The sequence below is a fragment of the Pholis gunnellus genome, assembly GCF_910591455.1.
Source record: "Pholis gunnellus genome assembly, chromosome: 19".
In the NCBI taxonomy this organism is placed as follows: domain Eukaryota; kingdom Metazoa; phylum Chordata; class Actinopteri; order Perciformes; family Pholidae; genus Pholis; species Pholis gunnellus.
Window position 1 is genome coordinate 19571550 of NC_136546.1, and position 22904 is coordinate 19594453.

Here is a 22904-nt window from a genome sequence, read left to right on the forward strand (position 1 = left end):
TTAATTGTTGACATTAACAAACTGAAAACAATGTGGTAGACAGGACTTAAACCAGCTTATGTGGTTCCTTTAATGTGAATCAAATGTCTCTCAAAATGACCCAAGCATTTAGTGGGAGATCATTTCATTATAGGCGTCTGTGTGCGTGCATCCTTAGAGCATTGGTTTATTTCTCTCAGTAAAATGTATTAATGGGAAATTTAAGTCACAGCATTTCGGAAGAACTTGTGTGGGTGTGTTGGTATTCCTGAGACAATCATTGTGTAATCACAATGAAGCAACTTCGATTGCAGCATTTGACTTCCTTCATTTGATTCTCTGAGGCGGTTACAGTAATTCTTTTTTGACAATATTCAAAAGATTTGAAGATGGTTTCATGAGATTAAGTGGTCGATTAAGTGGTTTCTCTACCCTGCTTTATGGTCTGTTTGACTCTAAATGGACCATCATTTACTAAATGAACATCATGCTGTATTGAAGAAGACTTGAAACTAGAGATTGAGACCATAAACTCATGTTTACAATGTTTACTGAGGTAACAAATCAAGAGAGAAGTAGAGTCATTTTCTCATAGACTTCTATACAACCAGAGGAGTCGCCCCCTGGTGGACATTAGAGAGAATGCAGCTTTAACACATGAAGCATCGGCTTCACTCCGTGGAACCGGAGGCTGCCGCCTGGTTCAAACCCAGAACCCTGTTGATCTGAGGCGACAGTTCTAACCACAACATCGACGCGCCATTGTTGAGCATACCTCAAGAGGAAAGACATTGGAGTAAAACACTGGGGAGTACTGGAGAAAAATGCTTTTATTGTTGTGATTTGACCCAATGTCTTCAGAGTAATGTGATTCCAGTATTTATGACAGCAGACAAGTTTCTACATCTTTCAACAGCAGCTTCACAGATGAATGAAACATTTACATTTTTGAATACTGGAATACATTTAGTGCAACAATCTGCACAAATGTAGGTATCTCTACTACAGGTTTGGGTCGGTATACACAGAGAATTACAGGATGAGGCTCACGATATTCTCCTTGTTCTTACTGTGAACAAATCAACAATTAATTGAAGTGTATCAAGGACATCGTCTTCCTCTCTGCCATAGAGCTGTAAAAAAACACATAAATAAGCCAGCTGTTCAAGGACATTTCTGAGCCTTTTTTCATTCATATATGTGTGACCTGTTATTTGACTTTATGACTTACGACCCCAGTAGACAACTATGGGCTTCAGGATGGGGTACCCAAGTCATAAAGTATAAAGAGACACACTACATGTGTTGACCAACACAAGCCTTTTCCTTCAAGAAGGAGTCACAGTAGAGCTGAAGGGAAAATGCACAAATGAGGTCTTAGATTCTCAGTATTTTTCTGACTAAAGCCTATTAACTAAGTCACATGTTAATAACCCTTTCATAATTAATTAACAACTAAATCATATGACCATATGATAAAACTTAAGTGCTCTATAAAAGTTCCTGTTATAAAAACTAGAGAAAGACAAAGAAACGTACAGATCTCAATTTGTTAAGATAGTGAAAATTAAAGTACACACATGAAATATTTACATAAAGCTTGAAAACATAAATAGAGAAACAGAAGATGTAACAGTGGTTTGGAGAAGCATGCGATCACGTTGAAGGTACACTAAGAAAAGTATGTCATCAAGTCAACACTTGATTAATATTCTCCATCAACCTACAACAATAACATTTCATTGGACCATTATTTAATATTCATTTTGAAATGTTGCAAACTTCTGAATCTTGACAGCAACAATATTTCTTCACCAGAATGGTGTCGAGGGTGTTTTTGGGATGTGCAAACAGCTGAAGTTGTTTTCAGCAGAAATAAATAAAGTTAAGCCGACATGAAGCTCGTTGGGGTGAAGATGACGACGTCCCGTCACAAAGGGGGGAAGTGCTGCGATGCAGTGAGACATAAAAGCCCAAATATGGAGATCAAAATATTAAAGTTTGGTTGTTTAAGTTATTTTTGCACTTTTTAAAAGGGATAAATATAAAAAATATAAATAATTTACCAAAAAGAATTGAGCTAGCCTATTATGTTTTACTTTAAGCTTTAAAACATCAGATGTGTCAGTTAAACAACTTGAAATAGACTAATTACACATTTTGAAACTATAAAGTTGGCAACTTTTATTCAACCGAACTAATAATAAGAATACTTTTAGTTATAAATGGTTAAAGAAAGCTTTATGGGACTTTATGTGCTTGTGCTGTCCCGCTCTGCTGAAGAAAACCCACAAGATGGCGCTGTCCCCCCGTCCCTCAGCTGTGACGTACAGAGTGTAATAAACATCTGAAATCATGCCTTTGAGTATAAAACGTGTATTTTCTAATTGTGCACTGAACTGTTCATATTCTGTTTTCTCCGGTTTGTGCAGAGAGGACATTTACAAGCCGGCCACATCAACACATCTATTTTACTACTGCAGACGGTTACTTCTGTAATGTCATAATCATCTTCATAACTGCATAGTGTTGTGTCAGGACAGCTTCATAACCCGTTCTAAATGTCCTCTTCTCCCTACGAGGTGGAGAGTTAAGGGAAGAAAAAGAGAGGAAAGCTCATCGATGCACCCCAGGAATCTAAAAGCCCAAAACCATTCTTGGAAACATTTGACTCTTCTGCGTCTTTTTATGGATTACAGCAAGTAAAGAGCGACATTCATACTCAAACCGGTGTCAAAAAGAAAAGCTGCGAATAAAAACCTCCCGTAATTGTCGAGACGTCCTCGAACTTACTGTCATGACAGAGTCCGCCCGTTATCATGGAGACTAAAACAAAGCACGCACAATCGCCTGCAGCTGCTTCTCCTTCTGCTATGCATGCAGCATGACAGAAAAATAAACACGATTTGTGTCGTCTGTTCCCGTCGAAGGCCGCTCCAAAACCAGGTTTCAGATGGTTTTACTGGTTCGTACGCGAAGAAGAAGAAATCAAATGAAGCGATATCAACAACATCTACAGCGCGTTTCACAACTTCAGTCCAGAGCACGACAGTCAAATTCAAGTAAACTCAGGAGACGTTGGCCCCGTGCGGTGTGCAGTGGTACGAAAAAGCAAACAGAATGGCTCTCTGGTTCGTTCTCCAAGACGGCCTGGAGACTCCAAACGAACACACAATGTCACCTGTAGAGTATTCTCTCTCAACTCCAGCCAACCTGGTGATGGTGATGTAAGAGCTGGAAGCTTGTTGTTCTTTGATAAGTGCAGTGGAGCTTCTTCTGCACGACACTGCGTGCATACTTCTTTTTTTTCTTGTCTTTTTTTATGTAATCCACAACTACCTCTCCGTAATGAAAGCCAACGTTCTGTGAATTGGAGGTAACACTTTAGAAGTGGGAGAACCCGGATCCCACAGCAGGCTTTGATGGAGAACGTCGACCGCGCCGCGGCGCGTTGGTCAGCTGCCTGCCTTCAATCCACTGCAGATTGTGGCCGTGCTTCATAAGACATGGGCATCAAGGAGCTTGGCAAAATAAATATATAATCAAAGTGTGCTTTTTAGGTACTTCACGTAGATTTCGGTGCCAACAAGTATCCCGGGGCAGCGGGGGGAGACCTTCTTCGGTGGATCCGGTGACTCGGCGGGGTCACAGGGAGGTTTCACGGGAGAAGCTGATCGAGGGCTCCAGTTTGACGCCGTTGGTTTTCTTCTCTGAAGGGCCGTCCCCGGGACTCTCAGTAGGAAGCTACAGGAGACAGAAACACAAGAGAGACACTTCAGATGGCGACCGGCAAGACGAGTCCACAAGCATTTGTTTCAGTCTGGAAGAACCGGGATGAACCCTAGGCTAACACCTAACACCTAACACCCCTAGGCTAACACCAACTGATTTGACAAACTTGGCCTTAGTGATGTTTTCCATCACGATTGGCGGCTATGAGAGATAATACAAGTTTAGGGCACTTCCTCATTGCCGCCTGCTCAAACCTACTGCTGGGCTGAGAGCCAGAGGACACATTCCGAGCTCCACACCTGATAAGCCAGACACTGTTCTGCTCAGCGACAATGAAACCAAACATGTGAGCAAAGACTGTAGCAAACAAAGCTGTTGCCAGTTCTCCTCTCAATCAACGGCTGCCATACAAAGTTCAATATCTTTAAAGATTGCTTTAAACCTGACGAATAATAAGACAATAAGACGCTTTATCTGTGATCGCTGGTGTTTTCGTCGATCGCTGGTGTCTCAAACTTGATCGTGTGATCTCTCGGGGGAAACCAAAGCTTGAGCTGTAAACCTCTGAGCGAGGGATGAAGAGGAAGGAGAGGATGTGTTTGATGAAACGCCTCCTCTGAAGGTCACTTCAGCTGAGACTCAGATGCACGGAAGAGTCCAGAAACAGATTTAAAGGTCTGGGTGTCTGAAGGGCGCTTCGCAGGGCACCTTCAGACACCATTAGAGATAATCAGTTGGTAGCGAGCAGAGTCGAGTATTTTATAGCTTTGTTTGTGTCGAGGAAGGTTTATATGCCAGAACAGAAACACACCCAAGACACTTAATGTCCACACTGAAGAGAAAGCAGAGGACGGATGAAGAATCTGTCTCGCCATAAGGTCACGCCACGGGACGCCAGCGAGAGGAGAGACGCTGAACAAAGAGACACTCACACTCAACGCTGTCCTCTCTAAAGGGCACACCGGCGGGACGCAGATGAAAGAGAAAATGATCGAAATGAATAAAGATGTTGGGGCCATTTGTCCCGAACAATCTAAAGCTAACATGAATCAAAGGGCCACTGATGCACCGTGGGTGGCAAGCTCACGAAAGAACAAATGAATCCTATTGTGCCTCTCCTGCCCCGGTGCATGCAGACATAACATGTAACGGCAGATTGTTGCTATGACATGAAAAGAATAAAGGATAGAATACAATGCCAGATACACAAACAGCTCCACATAAATATATTTCTACAAACAGAGATGAATAAATCCGGACAAGGTCTGAAAACTACAAGATGCCTACAGATCAGATCTAACAGGAAGTAACTGTTTCTGTGACTTCCTGCTAAGTCTGGTCTGTTGCTCTGACTCAAACTTTCCACAATTTATTTCCAGTTATGAAAATGTGGCATCGAAAAACAGACTGAATGTTTCTCTCCAGATGTTACAGTCAACTTGTGCAAAGAAAGTGATCTGCTGTCTGTGTGTGTGTGTGTGTGTGTGTGTGTGTGTGTGTGTGTGTGTGTGTGTGTGTGTGTGTGTGTGTTTTAGTGTACTCACTGATTTCATGTGGTCGTTGTCCGCCTCCATGTTGATATTGTGTCTTTTCAGTTCCGACTTAATTAACGCTGAAACATAAAACAAGGAAATATTACATCTCTGATATCTGGCTTGACATGCACAAAAGATCACACACACACACATGTTCACACACACACACACACATGTTCACACACACACACACACACACATGTTCACACACACACAAACACATGTTCACACACACACACACACACACACGCAGCCTACCGGTGAGCAGTATTCCCAAGAAGATCCAGGCGCAGAGGAAGATATTTCCAATCAGCGGACTGTAGTCTGTGGTCAGTTTGCCCTGAATCAGAGTGAAAATGATCCCAAACATCTGCACACACACACACACACACACACACACACACACACATATGCATAGTTAATGGGTGTGAGAGCTCTTACATGCAGCACCTTTAGGACACCTTTTGAGAAACTTGGTGGTACCTGAGCGAAAGCATTGAGGAGTCCTGACGACGTGCCTTCAGACTCTGGGTAGGTGATCTCCACCCCGAACTCAAAGCCCAGAGGCAGGTAACCCGTCATGAAGAACCTGAAACACAAGACGCTTCAACTTAAATACAGTCACGTGCACAACATTACAAAGGAGCGCACGGTCTTGTTCAGACTGCCGCCTCAAATCCGTTGGTTTGTTTTTGCAGCTTTTATCCTGTTAACAACACAAAAACACAACTAAAATGTGATTCTGACCAATCGGATCCAAACCACTTCTGGAGGAGGTTTGAAGTGTGATTCCAATGTGATTTGTAAACGTGCACACAGTGTAGGTGTAAACACGCCTGCTTCGTACAGCAGGTGTGTTTACACCTAAAACAATATGAGAGAACGAGACGGAGCTGACGCTCGGTTTCTTCATTTGTTTTGAAAGCAGGACTGTGCAGCCTGAAGGTCACAGAGACGCTCTGTCCTCGCTGCTCTATCAGCAAAACCATCACATGATCTTCATGGCGGAGATAAAAACATCTTGATGAATATGAGTAGGAGGAGGGCTGCGTTCAGCAACAGTAAAACTACATGAAAACGTCCGAATACAAACTCTCACACAACTCGTGCAGCATAATCAGAGTCTCGTTCATCCAGTCGTACTCGCACTACTTTCGTAAAAAGCACACGATTTAAAAACAACCTCTGCATGGACGTTTTAGCGAAGATGCACGTGTGTGGGAAGTAGTGAGCGTACCACTGGGTACATGAGACTTTTCTCCGTTTTCTGATTCCGACACCGTTTCCCGTGGAGGCACGAGAGAAAAAACAACGTTTCCAACAGAAATTCAAGGTCATTCCGGGTGAGTAATGGTCGTTTAGGGGGTGAAGTATTCCTTTAAAGGAAAATAACACAAAATCAATTGCTTACTTTCTATCTCAAGAAAGTATGAAATGGATTTTGTGATTCATAAATCATTCAGTTTCTTTAGTTTGGACACATCTCCATGTGAAGGTCAATGCTGTTTGTCACTGGTCTTTACGATCCCTCTGACGTGACTGGAGATGGTTTACGAGAGGACATGAAGTATCTGTTAAACGTGTAAGTGTAGACATTCAGTGACTGGGATCCAGGCGTACCCCAGAGCTCCAGCCGTGAAGAAGACCAGAATGATGTTGTCGAGGTCCAGAGTGAAGGTGAAGACCACCATGCCCAGAAAGGACAGGACGTACACGATCAGAGTCGTCATCCTGTGAAACACAAACATGACAGCGTTATTCAACTACTTTGATTGACAATCAGAGGCCACGTGTTGCTCCTGTGATCGCTCTCTAGATTCCTTTTCCTCCCACTCGTCTTGTGAAGTTGAATGAAATCCCATTCCTCTGACTATAACTACAGCGGCACGTTTAAACATCGCTTGCAGAACTCGAATTTCCTGTCACCGACGCAAACCTGGCGTGTCTAAGTGGCGTCAGAATTTATCTTTATTTAGCTCCCTTCAACTTGTGTCTCAGGTTTCATTTCTCATCTACTCTCCCAGCTGTTCTCCCGCGAGCATGTTACACGACTCTTATATCACACTACACGGCCCGTCTGAGACACCTTTTCAAGGTTTTGGGGCCTCTTGGCTCCAATGAAGTGAAGTCTTAAAGCTACAGAAAACAATGATACGGTAGTCATTAGACCCTTTCCTTTGTCACAATAACAATGTCCTGAACTAATCCAGCTTTAAGATGATGGATTTCCCAGTTTGGTGTGGAAGCAATAGACTGTCCGGCACAGAGTCCAGACCTCAACCCCATCATGGGGAAAGTGAAGCCTTAAAGCTGCATTCTCTCTAATGTCCACCAGGGGGCGACTCCTCTGGTTGTATAGAAGTCTATGAGAAAATGACTCTACGGCCCTCTTGATTTATTACCTCAGGAAACGGGTGGGGAACGTGTGTGTGTGTGTGTGCATGTGTTGCCTACTTGTACGTCTTCGTGCGGTCCAGCCACACGCCACAGAGGATGGAGCCGACCATTCCAGCGAGAACCAGAGTCAAACCGATTCTCCCGGCGTTCAACTCCTGGTTCTGGAGGACAGGAGAGGAGATAAGATGTGTTGATGATGCATCAAGAGGGAACAAACCGCTGACTAAAAAGCTTCTTGTGCAACTTTAAACTCGTACAGGTGGACGATAATCCAGTCACAAGTTCTGTATGTGTGTGTATATGAGTTGGAGGGTAGGGGGGGGGGGGGGTCAGGGATTTACAGTGCTTCTGGTGGGAGAGGGTAGTTAAGTCATCTGAGAGAGTTTTATAAGTTCATGCAAGGGTGAACATCTCTAAGTGTGTGTGTGTGTGTGTGTAACAGGGATAATATGTATTGCTAAGAAAAGCAGAAACTGACCGTCAGTCAGTGTGTGTGTGTGTGAGAGGGTTTGAGAGTGAGTGTCTCGGTCTTTCTCTCTGTCGTTTTGCTGTGCGTGTGTGTGTGTGTGTGTCGCGGTGGGCAGCAGGCATGCGTGAAAATGAACTCAGACAATGAGCTCATGTCTCATCAAAGCCATCAACGTTTCTTTGTTCTTCTCTCTCTCATCTGTCTTTCCATCCAAACGTCCAGTTTCTGTTTCATGTTTTAAACCCCAGAATAGAATGAAATGAAACGGCTACATGGTGGGAAAGTTGTTGTACTGATTAAGAAAAGATCAGCAGCTGCTGACACAGATAGTTTTGTTTGCTTTGTATCTGCACTCTCACTCTCTCTGTATCTGCAGCCTCTCTGTGTGTGTGTGTGTGTGTGTGTGTGTGTGTGTGTTGTGTTGTTGCTACTTCCTGTTAACCTCGGCAGAACACAAATCATCTGGACCAAATCTCCCTGTAATCCCTCTCATGTTCCAGATATTCACTCTGGACCGAAGTGACCGACAGTCCTCATCACTAGAGAGTTTTGAAGCTGTTTAAAAACTCTGGAGTAGGATTAGAAGCGGACCTTACATTAAGGTTGTTGACGCCATTTTGTCGACTAATCGATTAACTGATTTAAATCGACAGATCCGTAAAACTTTCTCCAAAAAGAATCTCACAAAAACATCCTCCCTTAATTAAAACCCGGGAGAAACAGACAAGGAGTCCGGTTGTGGAGAGAAAGAGCACAAGATTAAACCGTTTGCTTTACCTCATAGCAGGCCATGATCATCTGGTTGAGAAGTGTTGAGACTGAGTAGAAGGAACCGGTCATCATACCTGCAAACAAACACCAACAGAGAGTCTATACGTTTATAATTTAACTTGTTAAATCAAACTCTAAATGGAAGAACAGCCACAGGCTTCACTGGGACGCATGCATTGAGATAGTTAGAGAGCACATGTGTTTGCATACAACTATCTCTGTGTCTATGTGTCCTGACTGGCTGCGAGTGTCTGCATTCCTGATTGGCTGTTGCTGGGTTACAGACTCAAAAGGCGTTAACGCCCGCAGGACAAATGACTACATGACGTTAAATACGGCCTCGCCCTTTTCTTTAAAGTCGGCCTGTGAGATGCGTGACGGATCCTTTATAGACACGTTGTGAAGTCACGGTGAAGAAGCGCCGCGAGAGCCTTAGAAACACTCACCGTAGCTGATGAGCAGCAGCACGAACGCTTTATTCTTCATCAGGTTCACGATGGACTGTTTGTAGGAGTAATCAGCGGTGGGGGAGCCTGGTAGGACGGCCTGGGCGTGACTGGGAGGGAGGAGGGGGCGGTCCTTGAACACTGTAGGACACACAAGAGACCGTTTGGGTTAGCTCGCTGGGCCTCCGAAGCTGCGTTCCCACCGGGAAGATCCTGGTGATTTTAGTGTCGGTTGAGTGTTTCGTGGTTATTCGTTTGTGCTTTAGCGCCCATATCGAACAAGAGACAGTACAATAAATAATCACTTGGCTCGGTTCAGTGTCAAAAGCAGGTTACATAGATGTTCAAATCCAAAGTTGATGAGTAATCGTAAAGTTGGTAAAGTTACTACAAATAAATGGAATTTAGTGTCTACCTCGTGGGTACTGTGGACAAAAGTGGTCTCTTCAGAAAACCTCAAATTTAACTGCAGCAGGGTCTGAAAGTCTGCTCCGCTCAGTCCTGGTTCTGGTCTGTCTACGGTGGACCGGTCTCTGCAGTTTCTGGTGAACCTGCGTGATTTCATCTCATTTTGATGACGAGCATTAAGAATAACTCTATAGAAATAGACCTTCTTCTCTCTGGTGGTCTCGTTTACTGATGGAGATCAGGTCTACACTGAGACTGGTTCATATAGAGGATCAGGACTACACTGAGACTGGTTCATATAGAGGATCAGGACTACACTGAGACTGGTTCATATAGAGGATCAGGACTACACTGAGACTGGTTCATATAGAGGATCAGGACTACACTGAGACTGGTTCATATAGAGGATCAGGACTACACTGAGACTGGTTCATAACGAGTTATTAACATCACAGTAATTTTAAATAACTGTGATCTCAATAATGAACAACAAAGTTAAAGGAGCGGCTTCCCTCCATCACTACACTGGATCGGTGTTACTGATGATCTGTAAGGTCTATTTCACCCACTAACTCCATAACACAATGCAGTGTTGATGTAGAGAAAACATAACACTTCACCACAGGGCTTTCCTTAACATAAACCTGATCCTATTCTACTCTTAATCCCTAACTCAAGTCTTAATCCTGAACCGGTCGCCCACAGATTTAAGGAGCGGCAAAATGTCTCCCTTTTTGAAAAGTTTCAGGAATATCCTCCGTCCTTGTGAGGACATCTGGGTCCTCAGAAGTGCAGGAACAAGCACACTAACACACACCTCTGTTGCGCAGCTGTTGCTGTGGTCACCTCACGGGACTTCAAGGCCACTGAACCACTAATCTGCAGCAACTGGAGCAGATAGCGCCACATAGGCAACGTATGCAAGGCCGCTGTGTGTGTGTGTGTGTGTGTGTGTGTGTGTGTGTGTGTGTGTGTGTACCTATAACAGTGAGGAGGAAGAGGGCGGTGGAGACAGCGGCGGTGCCGTAGAACATGATGCTGATGTTGTGACCCGTGAGTTCATCGTCGTGGGGCGTGTTGGGAACCAACACTGGAGGCAACAGGAAGCCTATGGCTGTTCCTAACTAAGGGGCGAGAGACAGAGAGAGAGAGAGAGAGAGAGAGAGAGAGAGAGAGAGAGAGAGAGAGAGTGTAATAAAGTAACATACAATGGAAATATTCACGTATACAAGTACCTCAAAATTGCACTTCAGTACTGAGTAAATGTACTTTACTGTCTGCTGGCTCTCTCTCTCTCCCTACCATCCAATTCTTCCATGACTCTATCTATTCCACTCGTCTTACCTTAAACACATTGTAAATTATAGCCCTATAAATAATCTGTGCCATGCGCGCACACACACTGACCTGGTTCCCCAGCACGGCCGTGGCGCACGCGGTGGAAACCTCCCGGGGCCCGAACCACACCGAGGCGACGCGGGACGGCAGGCCGAGGATGAACACCTGCGCCACGGCGCAGACGACCTGCGCGGCGACGGTGACTCCGAACAGCCCGGGGCTCACGCTGGCGCACTTGAGCCACGCGCCGGCGCAATTGAGCCCGGCGCCCAGCAGGGCCGTGAGCCGCAGACCCTTCCGGTCCAGCAGCCAGGTGGCCGGGAAGATGAGCGGCACGTAGGTGAGCATGTAGACGATGGAGAGCCAGTCCACCTTGCCGTTGGTCACTCCGTAGTAGCGCGTGAACACGTTGGCGATGATGCTGTACTGGATCCACTGGAAGGCGTTCACCAAAGAGTACAGGCTGAAAACGGCCAGCACGGCGAACCGGCGCCGGTACAGCTTCGTCTCGAGCTTCTCCTTCGCCTCTCCTCCTCCTCCGTTGGGCAGCATTGCCTCTCTCTCATCCGGCTGCAGCTCCTTCTCTCGCTCGGGGTCCGTCTCTCCAGCCCCGCCCGTAGGCGCCGCTCCATACGTCGGATCCGCCGCTCCGTCCGGCTCGGGAGTCTTCCTGCTGACCGCGATGTCGTCAAGTTCGCCGGTGTCTACGCGCAGATGCTCCTGCACGAGCTCACCGGCGACCATGATGCCCGTTTTGACGCTTTCTATTATTTTGTCCCCCCGTCCCGTCCCCCCTCCCTCCCGCTGCTGACAAGACGCGAGCCAGGAAGCGATGAAAAACTACCTCTACGATGCTTTAGAGAATATAATAACACGGAAACACTCAGACTGGATACATTTTAAAACAAACTACTTCCACGCGGATAGAAAACATCCGGTTGTTCTCTCTCTGACGTACTGCGCGTCTCGTGCGTCTCTCCCTCTGTGAAGTGGTTCCTCTATCTTTTGTTCATCCGACGATGTCGCACGAGCTTCTGATGAGCCAATAGTAGCGCTGCAAGAGCTGGTGGTATGTTGTACTGCTGCCTGTGGTTTTAATATATTATATATTTATATTTATAAGAGAAGCATCGGTGACCACGTGGAGGCTGACATGCGACGATACAACAGCGTGTACATAGGTTATAACCGCACGTGTTACAAGAGGTAAACATTACAAATAATTCAGTTTAATTACTATATTTCCTTGTTTAGTCTGTCACGATAATGTCTTTGCACTGACTTTGCACTTTTATTTATTATTAAATGCATGTTTAAGAAAACTATCATTACATTATGAAACATTTTAAAGAAAATGTCACAATTCATTTCTGTTTTATGACTAAATAATCACATTAAATGTGTGTTTCATCTCAGTTTGAGCTCATGATCATCGTTTGTTGTTATAAATGGTGAAATATGAATGTAAAACAACAAAGAAGACCATGAAACCTCCCAATTGACTACTCACATTAAGGCAAGTAGAGATCTACCGAGGCAAATAGACAAAGTAGTAAAATAAACATCTAAATGTGTATTTTGGATGTTTTCTTTCCACGAGTCTGAACATGCAGAAACAAAACTTATTGCAGTGTCTCATCTTGAATAATTAACAAGACAAATCCATTAAAATAAATGACAAATGTAAACCCCTGTGTTCCTTGTGACAGTGCTGCTCGGTCCTGATACTCACAGTGAGTCTGACCATGTGCTCAGGCCGTTATCTGCTCTAATCCTAATCATCCTTTGACCTGCAGGACTCCACTGCAGCAGGTACCAGTCTAATCCCACATGAAACTCATATTTATTGTACATTAACTTAATTGTTTCATCAACATTTGTGAAATAAAATTAAACCCCAAATGGTATTTTAGGCCCTGACCTAATGCAACATGAAAGAATGACTGAATGTCATGAGAAACAGCATTTCACTGGCCTGTCTTGTTGATGTCCTGAGTACACAGCAGGGGAGACGTGAAATCATAGGACTTCAGCAAAAACAAGATTTTAAGTTGGTGTTCAGTTGCTCTGCAAACTCCCTGATGGTGCTCAGTGTGCTCACTGTTTGTTTTTTTAAGATGAACTCATTCATCTCAACAGTGAGATTTTTAGAGTGACAGACTCTTTGCAGAAGCCAGATCCCAAACTACTAATTAAAATATATAAATTCCATTGAATGGCAGACACCGGTCAGTAAGGAGTTATTATCCAGGTTGTAATAAAAACAAACTGAGGCTATAATATATATAATATAGCTACTTGTGTCTTTTTTCAGTTGAAACCCTTTTGTTGGATGTCGGTCTATCTCAGGAGGATCAAATAACCTCAGAGTGAGGGAGCTCTCACTCTGTCTCTGTTTCAAAGTCCCACGAGGGCAAAGAAAAAATAGAATTTACTCTCAGTGTAGTTTGATGAATCCTGTTTTAACAAACCATATTAATGAGATAAGAGTTTGCTATAAGGAGATATATTGTGTAAGAAATATCACATGCGATATGAGACTGAGTCATGACAGGTATCTGTTTATTATGGGGTTGTGTCTTAACAAACCGAAGAGGTTTGAGAGCAAAACTACTGACAATGCTATTCAACTTTATTTTACATAGGAAAAAAAAATGGTGTCCATAGTTTTACTCTTAAACCGTGTGTTTGATTGAATAACCAAGACACAAAAACTAACTCTGGGACTTTTTTCAGTGACTTTAAAAAGAGCAAAACAATGAGAAAATAAAGGTTTAGAGAATCTCAAAAGTTCCAAGTGTTGTAAAACAAAAGCCAGAACCTCTACGTGTGTTTTAAACTCTCAACAGAGTCCCTCATCCTCCGGAACGTAACAGATCTTTGGAACGCGCTTCTTCAGGTTTCCCGTTGTCACGTAAACGGCATCCTACACAAAAACAAACAGAACAGACACACTTTCGATCATTTACAACAAAAGACAACACAAACACTCACAGGATGTCTGGAGCCGAGCAGCGGGCTCTCCTGGAGCTCAACCTGGCGAGGGAGACGTGGTGCCAGGTGGAGGAGAACCCGCAGCTGTTCCGGGAGAGGGCCGAGAGGAGACACTACCGGAGTCACCTGAGCACCAGCCCGGTCGTCCTCGCCGCTCTGACCGGCGGACTGCAGCGCGGGCCGGCCCGCAGCGAGTGGCCGCCCGCCTCCAAGCTTGCGGAGAGAAGACACTTCGAAGAGAGCAGTAAGATGTCACTGAAATACTCCTAATGTCTTCATGGCAATCATATTTGCACGTGCACGACTCCATTCATTTCAAACTGATTAATAGGGATGGGTATCGTTTGGGTTTTTTCCAATACCGGTGCTAAAACGATACCGGTGCCTAAACGGTGCCTGAACCGATACTTTTTTTATTGCCAAGTCAAATTTAACAATATATTTAACTGTTTAAAGTATACTATACATATTAGTGCTGGGCAACGATTACAATTTTTAATCACATGGATTTTTTGCGATTAATCTCATTGTTATGGCAAAGTTCAATAATTAATTCAAAGGTAGTGTATTGTGCACTTTTATTTTAAAAGTACTGCTATATGAACAAAAGTGCAATAACATTTGGTTTGCAAACACTTTAAACAAATAAGGTTCTTTTTAACAGCAGTATTCCCTTTACACAGTAGCAGTTCTATCTCTTCACTATCTGTGCTCAGTGTGTGACGTCATGTGAAACGTTCCACTGCTGTGCAACAGGAATACAATGTTTCAGCACGTTTCATCTAAATGTGTGTCGTCTTCATGACAGAGCATGTGAATGCAGCTCTACTGTTCATCAATATAATGCTGTAACTCAGAGGTGATGATGGTTACCCAGCGATCAAAGAATAAAGACACACTTACGCACAATGTAGGTGTATTTTCCCTTTAACTCACGAGATGCAGGTAGCATGTTTTATACTTAATGTGAATTTAATTCATACTTTGGTATCTTATTCTGAAAACCGGATGTTCCTCTGAAGAAACCGGATGTTGTCTCGCGTTAAATCTTTCCGCTAACTTTCAAAGTCCTTCGCTCGCTCCCGATCTGTGCCGTTTGAATGCGTTTACCGTGAATTTCAGCGTATAGGTCACTAACATGTAAGTGTGTGCTGAGTTGACCACGGAGACCTGAGTGTCTGCTAACTTTACCGCAGCGATGTCCAGTAGTCTCCATTCCTCCACCGCTGCCAGTGAGCAACGGACTTTCAAAATAAAAACAGCCACACTTTTGACCGTTTACCTTTCGGCATTTTCTCTGTTAAAAGGTTGATGGCTAGCTAGCTGCTGTAGCTATACAAACGGTAGCTATCGTTACCTGCTGCCAGGACGGAGTCATCAGAGTAGTGTTAAAAAAAGTATTTCAATCGGCTCAGGCACCGAAAAGAAGCACCGAAATCTGCGTTGCGTTTCGGTCCGGTAGGTACCGGTCGTATAGGTACCGGTGCATATTGGCACCGGGTTTCGGTACCCAACCCTACTGATTAAGGGAGGGTCACATTTCTTATACTATCAAAATGTCACGTCATTAAAGCCATGCTGTGATATCTTTATAATGCCTTTATAGAAGAGAGAAGGAAAACAGAAATTGGAAGTTAGTGTTTATTTATTTATTCATTCATTAGGTCGGTTACATTTATCCTCTTGAGCGGACACTGAGAATTAAGTTTAAAAACAATTCTTGATAATAATTCAAAAATCTAATTTTGTATGGTATGTATACACATGTAACGTAACATATCTTTGGAACGCGCTTCTTCAGGTTTCCCGTTGTCACGTAAACGGCATCCTACACAAAAACAAACAGAACAGACACACTTTCGATCATTTGCAACCAAAGACAACACAAACACTCACAGGATGTCTGGAGCCGAGCAGCGGGCTAACCTGACGAGGGAGAAGTGGTGCCAGGTGGAGGTGAGCTCGCAGCGGTTCCGGGAGAGGGCCGAGAGGAGACACTACCGTTGTCACCTGAGCACCAGCCCGGTCGTCCTCGCCGCTCTGACCGGCGGACTGCAGCGCGGGCCGGCCCGCAGCGAGTGGCCGCCCGCCTCCAAGCTTGCGGAGAGAAGACACTTCGAAGAGAGCAGTAAGATGTCACTGAAATACTCCTAATGTCTTCATGGCAATCATATTTGCACGTGCACGACTCCATTCATTTCAAACTGATTAAGGGAGGGTCACATTTCTTATACTATCAAAATGTCACGTCATTAAAGCCATGCTGTGATATCTTTATAATGCCTTATAGAAGAGAGAAGGAAAACAGAAATTGGAAGTTAGTGTTTATTTATTTATTCATTCATTAAGTCGGTTGTGTTACATTTATCCTCTTGAGCGGACACTGAGAATTAAGTTTAAAAACAGTTCTTGATAATAATTCAAAAATCTAATTTTGTATGGTATACTTGGGAAATCATCCAGCAGCAATGCAGGGTAGCCTACACATGATTTATATATACACAGTATATATATATAATATATATATAAACCATATGAATCATGTATAAATGTTATAAAAACAAGTTGAAGCCTGTGTGTGATGCCTCAGTTCTTCTCCTCCAGATCGATCACAGCTGGTGTGGGCGGCTACAAACACACACAGGACCTGAAGAAACTTTAATGGATACCTCATAATAAAATATCCATTCATAAGAGCTACAGGAGTATGACGAGCGTTCATCTTTGCCTTGTTGCTTCCACCTCTAAAGAAATCAAATAGGTGGACCGGTCTCTGCCGGGGGATCTGGGTCTGTGCACGGTGGACCGGTCTCTGCTGGAGTCTGAGCTGAAGGAGGTTCTGGTGAACCTGCATGAGTTCATCTGGTTTCACCAGAACCCGACCCGGTGGCTCCGATGACGAGCATCAAGAACAACTCTATAGAAACAGACCATCTTCTCACTGATGGTCTCTTTACTGATGGAGGTCTGATAGAGGATCAGGACTACACTGAGACTGGTTCCTCGCAGTAACTTGAAGGTGGCTCTGGCGCCACCCTCAGGCCCTTTCAGAAACGTGTGCGCTGCGTGCTAGCGCTTGAGTTTGGGGAAAAGTCTGTGTGCATTTTGTGCGGCGACGAGCTGAACGGTTTGTGGCGACACGCCTTTGACGTCGGCGATGTACCGGCAGGACAGCACGATGTTACGGGGCTCGTTCCTCACCTGGGAGACAGAAAGAGATTATAAGAAAACACAAACATCTGCAGAGGAGATGCAGCTGTGTTGGAAGTGTCTGCGATGAGATTTTAAACATTTGAAACTCACGTGCTTGTCGAGTCCCAGCGCGGGAGAGTCGGTCTCAAGACAGATGTGTTCCAGCGGGATCTGCCTGATCAGTTTGTCTCTCTGTGTGGTGTTCAACATATGTTATCCTCAATGTGATGGACAGATTCATTAGGTCCTTCTTTAGCACTGCTGCCACTCTCTGCATTAAAAACTTATTCTAACATAAAACATTTAATGTGTATATAAATAACCGTAATACAGTGGGGACAACACAATACATTCTTATTACTATATATTAAAGGTAAAATATCCTGTACTGCTGAAACTACTAATACTATTTCCTACGAGTACAACAACCTCTACTAGTATTAGCAGTACTAGCTGTAATACTAGCTCTGCTAGTTCCTTTCTCCATCCCAGTAGTAAAAACTGGCATTATGACTAAGATTATAAATTATGATAAATCATTCACACGTTGTCTACTATCACTAAAAACGTGTATTCTATAAATTGGGTGTTTTTACCCAGAGTGCATCACATGTCAGAGAGAACATACTTCGTCTGTACATTTTTATACGACTGCAGATGAGCCCAACGTTCAGCTTTAAGGTTTTATGGATTTAACAAGAAATGCAGACGAAGACGTTCCGGATGAGACCAAAGAGCATTTAAGATGATGATGTTTGCACTTAGTTCAGGGTCCCCACTCTCTTCTAGAGATCATTGTCCAGGGCTGTGATGATCTAGCTGGTATGGCAGACAGGGATCAGACCATCAGCGAATATAATCCTCTCTGTGAAGTCTACGGCTCTAACTCATCCATGAAACAACCGCTTACATTATGAGAAATCGCTTCATGAGAAATATCTTCTGTTTGTTAAATGATGCTTTTTTATTTGTGTTTTTTTTCTGTCTTCTTTCAAAAAAGGAATCAAACCCATGTGACGTGTGAAGCCCCGCCCACCTGTCGGTTCCTGCAGACGGCGGGCGGGAAGGAGAAGAGGTAACCGGCCTTCACACCTTCCAGAGCGGCCGACGGCTTCCCCGCAAAGTTATGAAGCAGAGCTCGACTGATACCTGACGGAAAACCACAGAACGGTTACGCCCCAAATGTCGTAACTTATTATGTCTTGACGTGACAAAAAAGGAGCGGCTACACGCACCTTGTTCTCTCATGGTCTGTATGGTGACCTGAGCAGCGGATCGTGAGTGGACGTTCCTGTGCAGGAAACAGGAAGCACCAAGAGTCATTTATCCATCTGACAATCACAGAGAAAAGAAGAAAATCGGTGGATTTTAATAACGTGTGTCTAACGTGCTTCTGTGCAAATTGGATTTAAATCGGAGTGAAATCAGCCTCTTTTGGCTCGGCAGCAGCACAACCAATACAATAAAAGGTGAAAACATGTAATTCTTCTCTACTCACACAGGCAGGTCCAGCTCTTTGGCGACGTGCAGCTGTTTAATGAAGACGCACATCTGGTCGTCTCTGTCCCGCTGAGTGGGAGCACACCACGGCGTGAAGTCTAAACCGACCTGGAGACAAAGCAAACTCATCGTATCGCAGCAGCATCAGCACACAGAGTGTTCCTGTTCCTGTTGTGTTACAGTGACCAGGTGCTCAAATCTTCACTTATTAGATGTATGAGCATAAGTACGATATGTACCTCTGAGGTGTAGTGAAGTAGAAAGTGGCAGGAAATAGAAACACTCTACTTAAAGTACGGTACTTGTTACATTCGTACTTGATTGGTGAGTCACAGCCGTACACCGGACAGTTACGACGGATCACCGGCTCCGTGTTAAAGGACGACTTCTTCCTTCTAGACGGAGGTGTGTGTTCCCAGCAGCCATCACTCAGGCGAACAGATTAGAGCAACAGTGCACAGATGCTATAGAAGCAGCGTTTGTGTACTTATTGATTTTATTTAGTGATTGACTGATCTGTAGCCTTGTGTACTTTTATCATGTTTTGTCTTGTTGTCTGTGTCGATGACGTGTGTCGAGATGGACGCCTCGCCTTCTGTTGCAAACCAAGTCTACCTACGGGGACAAATAAAAGGAACCTGAACCTGAACCTGAATTCCCCCGCTGCTTCTCACAGCAGCTACAGGGGGGGCATCTCGCTGCGCTTCCAACCCGATCCATAAAAATAACATTTGTTGGGACAGGAGTCAGCGTGGGACGGTCGACTTGAGCCCTGTGGTGCCTGAAATCTGCTCTGACAAACACACACATTCCTCAACACGCAGCTACAGAATCAAGGGTGTGTGTGTGTGTGTGTGTGTGTGTGTATGTGGGGACATTTTGTCCCCATTCCTTTGATGGGCTGTTTGAGGGTGAGATTAAAGTAACGGTAAGGGGCTAAGGAATGTGTTATCCCAGTACTGGTCCAACAGGTACAGAAGAACAAACTAGCGTCTATGACAGAGGACTTCCTAATTACTCCAATATTAATCTGGATCATGGTTTTAGGGCGGGCCTGCTGTTTATTGACAGGTCTCTACCAGAGCTGTTTACGGCGTCTCTACGTCACTCCTCCACAGTCCACATATGGTCACTTCCTGTTCACTGGTGGCAGAAATCCAAGATGGCGACGGCCAAAAGGCTGCAAAACGGCAGTCCACAAACCAACGGGTGATGTCACGACGACTACGTCCACTTCTTAAACACAGTCTATGACGGCCGCCCGTACGTTACTCGTTTGGCCTCGTCGGCTCTTTATTGCACCGGACAAAAAGCAAAAATACGCTGAATTCAGGTGACGAAGAACCTGATTTTAAGCCCGATTGCGATACGGAGGTTTGTACATGAGCAGGAATGCACAATGTGTGTGTGTGTGTGTGTCTACCTCTCCAATAGCGACGAGGCGTTCTCTGTGTTTGTAGAACTGCGGCAGAGCAGCTTCCAGATCCTGAGGAAAAGACATCTTTCATTAAAAGATGTTCAGTTCCCTTTAAACACCGTTCAGGATCTGTTATGTTTTTACATGGTTTAATCCAACGGCACCTGTTCAAACACACGACGGGCTGACGTGTGAGGACAGTAGTGCATCACAGAAAACAGGAGAACAGATAAAGAAAGAGTATAGAGCTATTTTTAGCAATTTTCCAAAACAATGCAAATGTGACTTCATCTCTTTACTATTAAAAAAGGACAATTTACACCTGAACTCCCTTTAACTCTGTATTAGCTTCATTCAGTGTTGCTTTAGTGACCTCCTGGAACTCTAATCAGCAGTTCATCTGAATGTTCTGCACATTTGCTCTTCGTTATGATGAGAACACAACAACATCAGGAAGAATTCAGACAGAACTCTCTACTTTGTGCTTCTTTAAGTCCACAAACCGTTCAGGATGTTAAAGGGCTTTAAAGATGTGCTTCAACACGTCATCAAGATATCAAGAAATTGGTAATTATTACATTTTAGTCTGGTGCCAAATTTTTCCTCAATGGATTATTCAAGTGAAAGATGAAACTCTTTTTCTCTGCTTGGCATCAGATTTCCATCAGTATCCGTTAACTGTGAGGGGTCGTTAAAGGTCAAATATGTCGCCACATTGTTGTTTGTTTGTAAACAATGGACCATAATTTACTAAATGAACATCATGTTGTAGTGAAGAAGACTTGAAACTAGAGATTGAGACCATAAACTCATGTTTACAATGTTTACTGAGGTAATAAATCAAGAGAGAAGTAGAGTCATTTTCTCATAGACTTCTATACAACCAGAGGAGTCGCCCCCTGGTGGACACTAGAGAGAATGCAGCTTTAACACATGAAGCATCGGCTTCACTCGGCAGAACTGGAGGTTGCTGTCTGGTCATAAGTGATGATTGAGAGGGGGATTATTGTTTTATCCGTCTATACATTGTTTTGTAGGACATTGTTGCATATTATACCTTTGAAATGAGCAGACATCATTTCACTTGTGAATGCTTTATTTGGAGATTTAAAGTTGTAAAGACGAAAAAAAGGTGTTTCTAAATGTGTGAGTCTTAAAGAAACGTTGGGGGGCTACTCCCTATTTCTACACCCTGTAAGCCGGAGGTTTATGTTTTTGTATTTTGTACTTATAATAATAGCTTAATAGGAAAAATAAATACACATCTTCATCTCCTCCAGAGGCCTCCGTCTCTCCTCCCGTGTTCCGCCACAGAGCAGGACCGGATTCAGTTACTCTCAGAATGAATCAAGTCAAATAATCAAAAGGACGGCTGAGGCGCTGACTGTTGAGCTACCTGAGGCGTCACGCTGCGCTGCTCGGGGCCCTCGCCTCCCTGCAGCGGATGGAGGCCGAAGCACGGAGCCACCAGATGTGGATACCTGTGAGAGGAGGATTCAACTGTAACAGCCTGAACAATAAACACCGTGTGATCCAGCTGAGAGCATCTAGCTCTGCTGCACTCACTGTGGCTGCAGTTTGGAGGTTCTGGCACTTCACTTGAATTTCAGTGAGACTATACACTTTGATTACAATGATCTGACTAGTGCAGTTACCCTGAAAATAATGTGCAAATTAAGTGAGAACAGGAAATGACCGAGCAGAACATGAGGTCGTTAGACCACACAGAAAAATGATTGTGTGCATTACATCTAAATATCTTTAATTTATTCAGCCATTTAACTGTATATTATGCCAGTAAATTCTTAATTAGATCATCGTTAGCTCCATTTCTTTTTTCTTTATTTCATGCAGTCCTTCCTTTCTCCATGAAGCACACTTTATAATACACGTTTATGAGACTGAAGACATACACACCGTCCCTGCAGCTGGAGAACTCTGTCAAACTCTCCGAGTCCTTCTGTAACGGCAACCAGAGTCTTAACCCCGGCCTACACACACACACACACACACACACACACACACACACACACACACACACACACACACACACACACATATATATATATAAAGACAGACATGAATGTCTCTTTTCCTTCAGATAAGGCTTTGTATTCATCATGTTACTATGATGATGATGTGTGTGTGTGTGTGTGTGTGTGTGTGTGTGTGTGTGTGTGTGTGTGTGTGTGTGTGTGTGTGTGTGTGTGTGTGTGTGTGTGTGCTGACCTCAGTGGTCCTCTGGATCACATCTTCCAGATCCTACAAAGACAAACAGAAGTTTGCACAGCAGTAGGAGGACACATAAATTAGATAAACACAACCTAACTATTCAACAGAGACTGTAGTTACAACTGTAACAGGCTGTGTGGACAGTGAGTGCACGCTAACATGCTGTTGTCTACAAACAGCTTTTATGATTCAAAGTAGATATTTACACGCTTTAGTTACTTATAATTAGTCTACAACGGATGTAATGAGGGCCATATACTGTTAAAAACAAAGCTACTTGTTTAGGTTGGTTTAGTTAACTTTGCGCTTACCTCTTCGAACTCACGGGCTGATATATGACAGTGACAGTCAACGAAGCCATACTCCATTGATGAAATCTAAATAATGAGTCCAAACTATGCTAAAAAACCGCGACATTTGTCCATTTTTTACATTCGAACGATAGCTAACAGCCGGCGGAACGCTGCTGCGATGCTAGAAGTGTTGTTCCGGGG

General features: G+C 44.0%; 2 protein-coding genes across 2 annotated transcripts; both read right to left on the minus strand.

The window, feature by feature from the left end:
- Nucleotides 1-851: 851 nt before the first annotated feature.
- On the minus strand, nucleotides 852-11819 carry flvcr1 (FLVCR choline and heme transporter 1; the record flags this gene model as incomplete). The annotated part of the gene is made up of 10 exons (XM_079179998.1): nucleotides 852-3723; nucleotides 5256-5323; nucleotides 5505-5616; nucleotides 5730-5835; nucleotides 6867-6977; nucleotides 7701-7804; nucleotides 8890-8957; nucleotides 9330-9470; nucleotides 10717-10861; nucleotides 11145-11819. 10 exons carry the CDS (start codon nucleotides 11817-11819, stop codon nucleotides 3625-3627), a joined length of 1629 nt encoding a protein of 542 aa, XP_079036124.1. The 3' UTR covers nucleotides 852-3624.
- Nucleotides 11820-16661: 4842 nt separating this feature from the next.
- tatdn3 (TatD DNase domain containing 3) lies at nucleotides 16662-22850 on the minus strand. Its single transcript, XM_079179918.1, has 10 exons — nucleotides 22722-22850; nucleotides 22408-22440; nucleotides 22096-22169; nucleotides 21575-21659; nucleotides 20185-20247; nucleotides 18760-18869; nucleotides 18497-18552; nucleotides 18298-18410; nucleotides 17373-17453; nucleotides 16662-17270 (listed from the first exon to the last, which is right to left on the minus strand). Exons 1-10 carry the CDS (start codon nucleotides 22776-22778, stop codon nucleotides 17139-17141), a joined length of 804 nt encoding a protein of 267 aa, XP_079036044.1. The 5' UTR covers nucleotides 22779-22850; the 3' UTR covers nucleotides 16662-17138.
- Nucleotides 22851-22904: the final 54 nt, after the last annotated feature.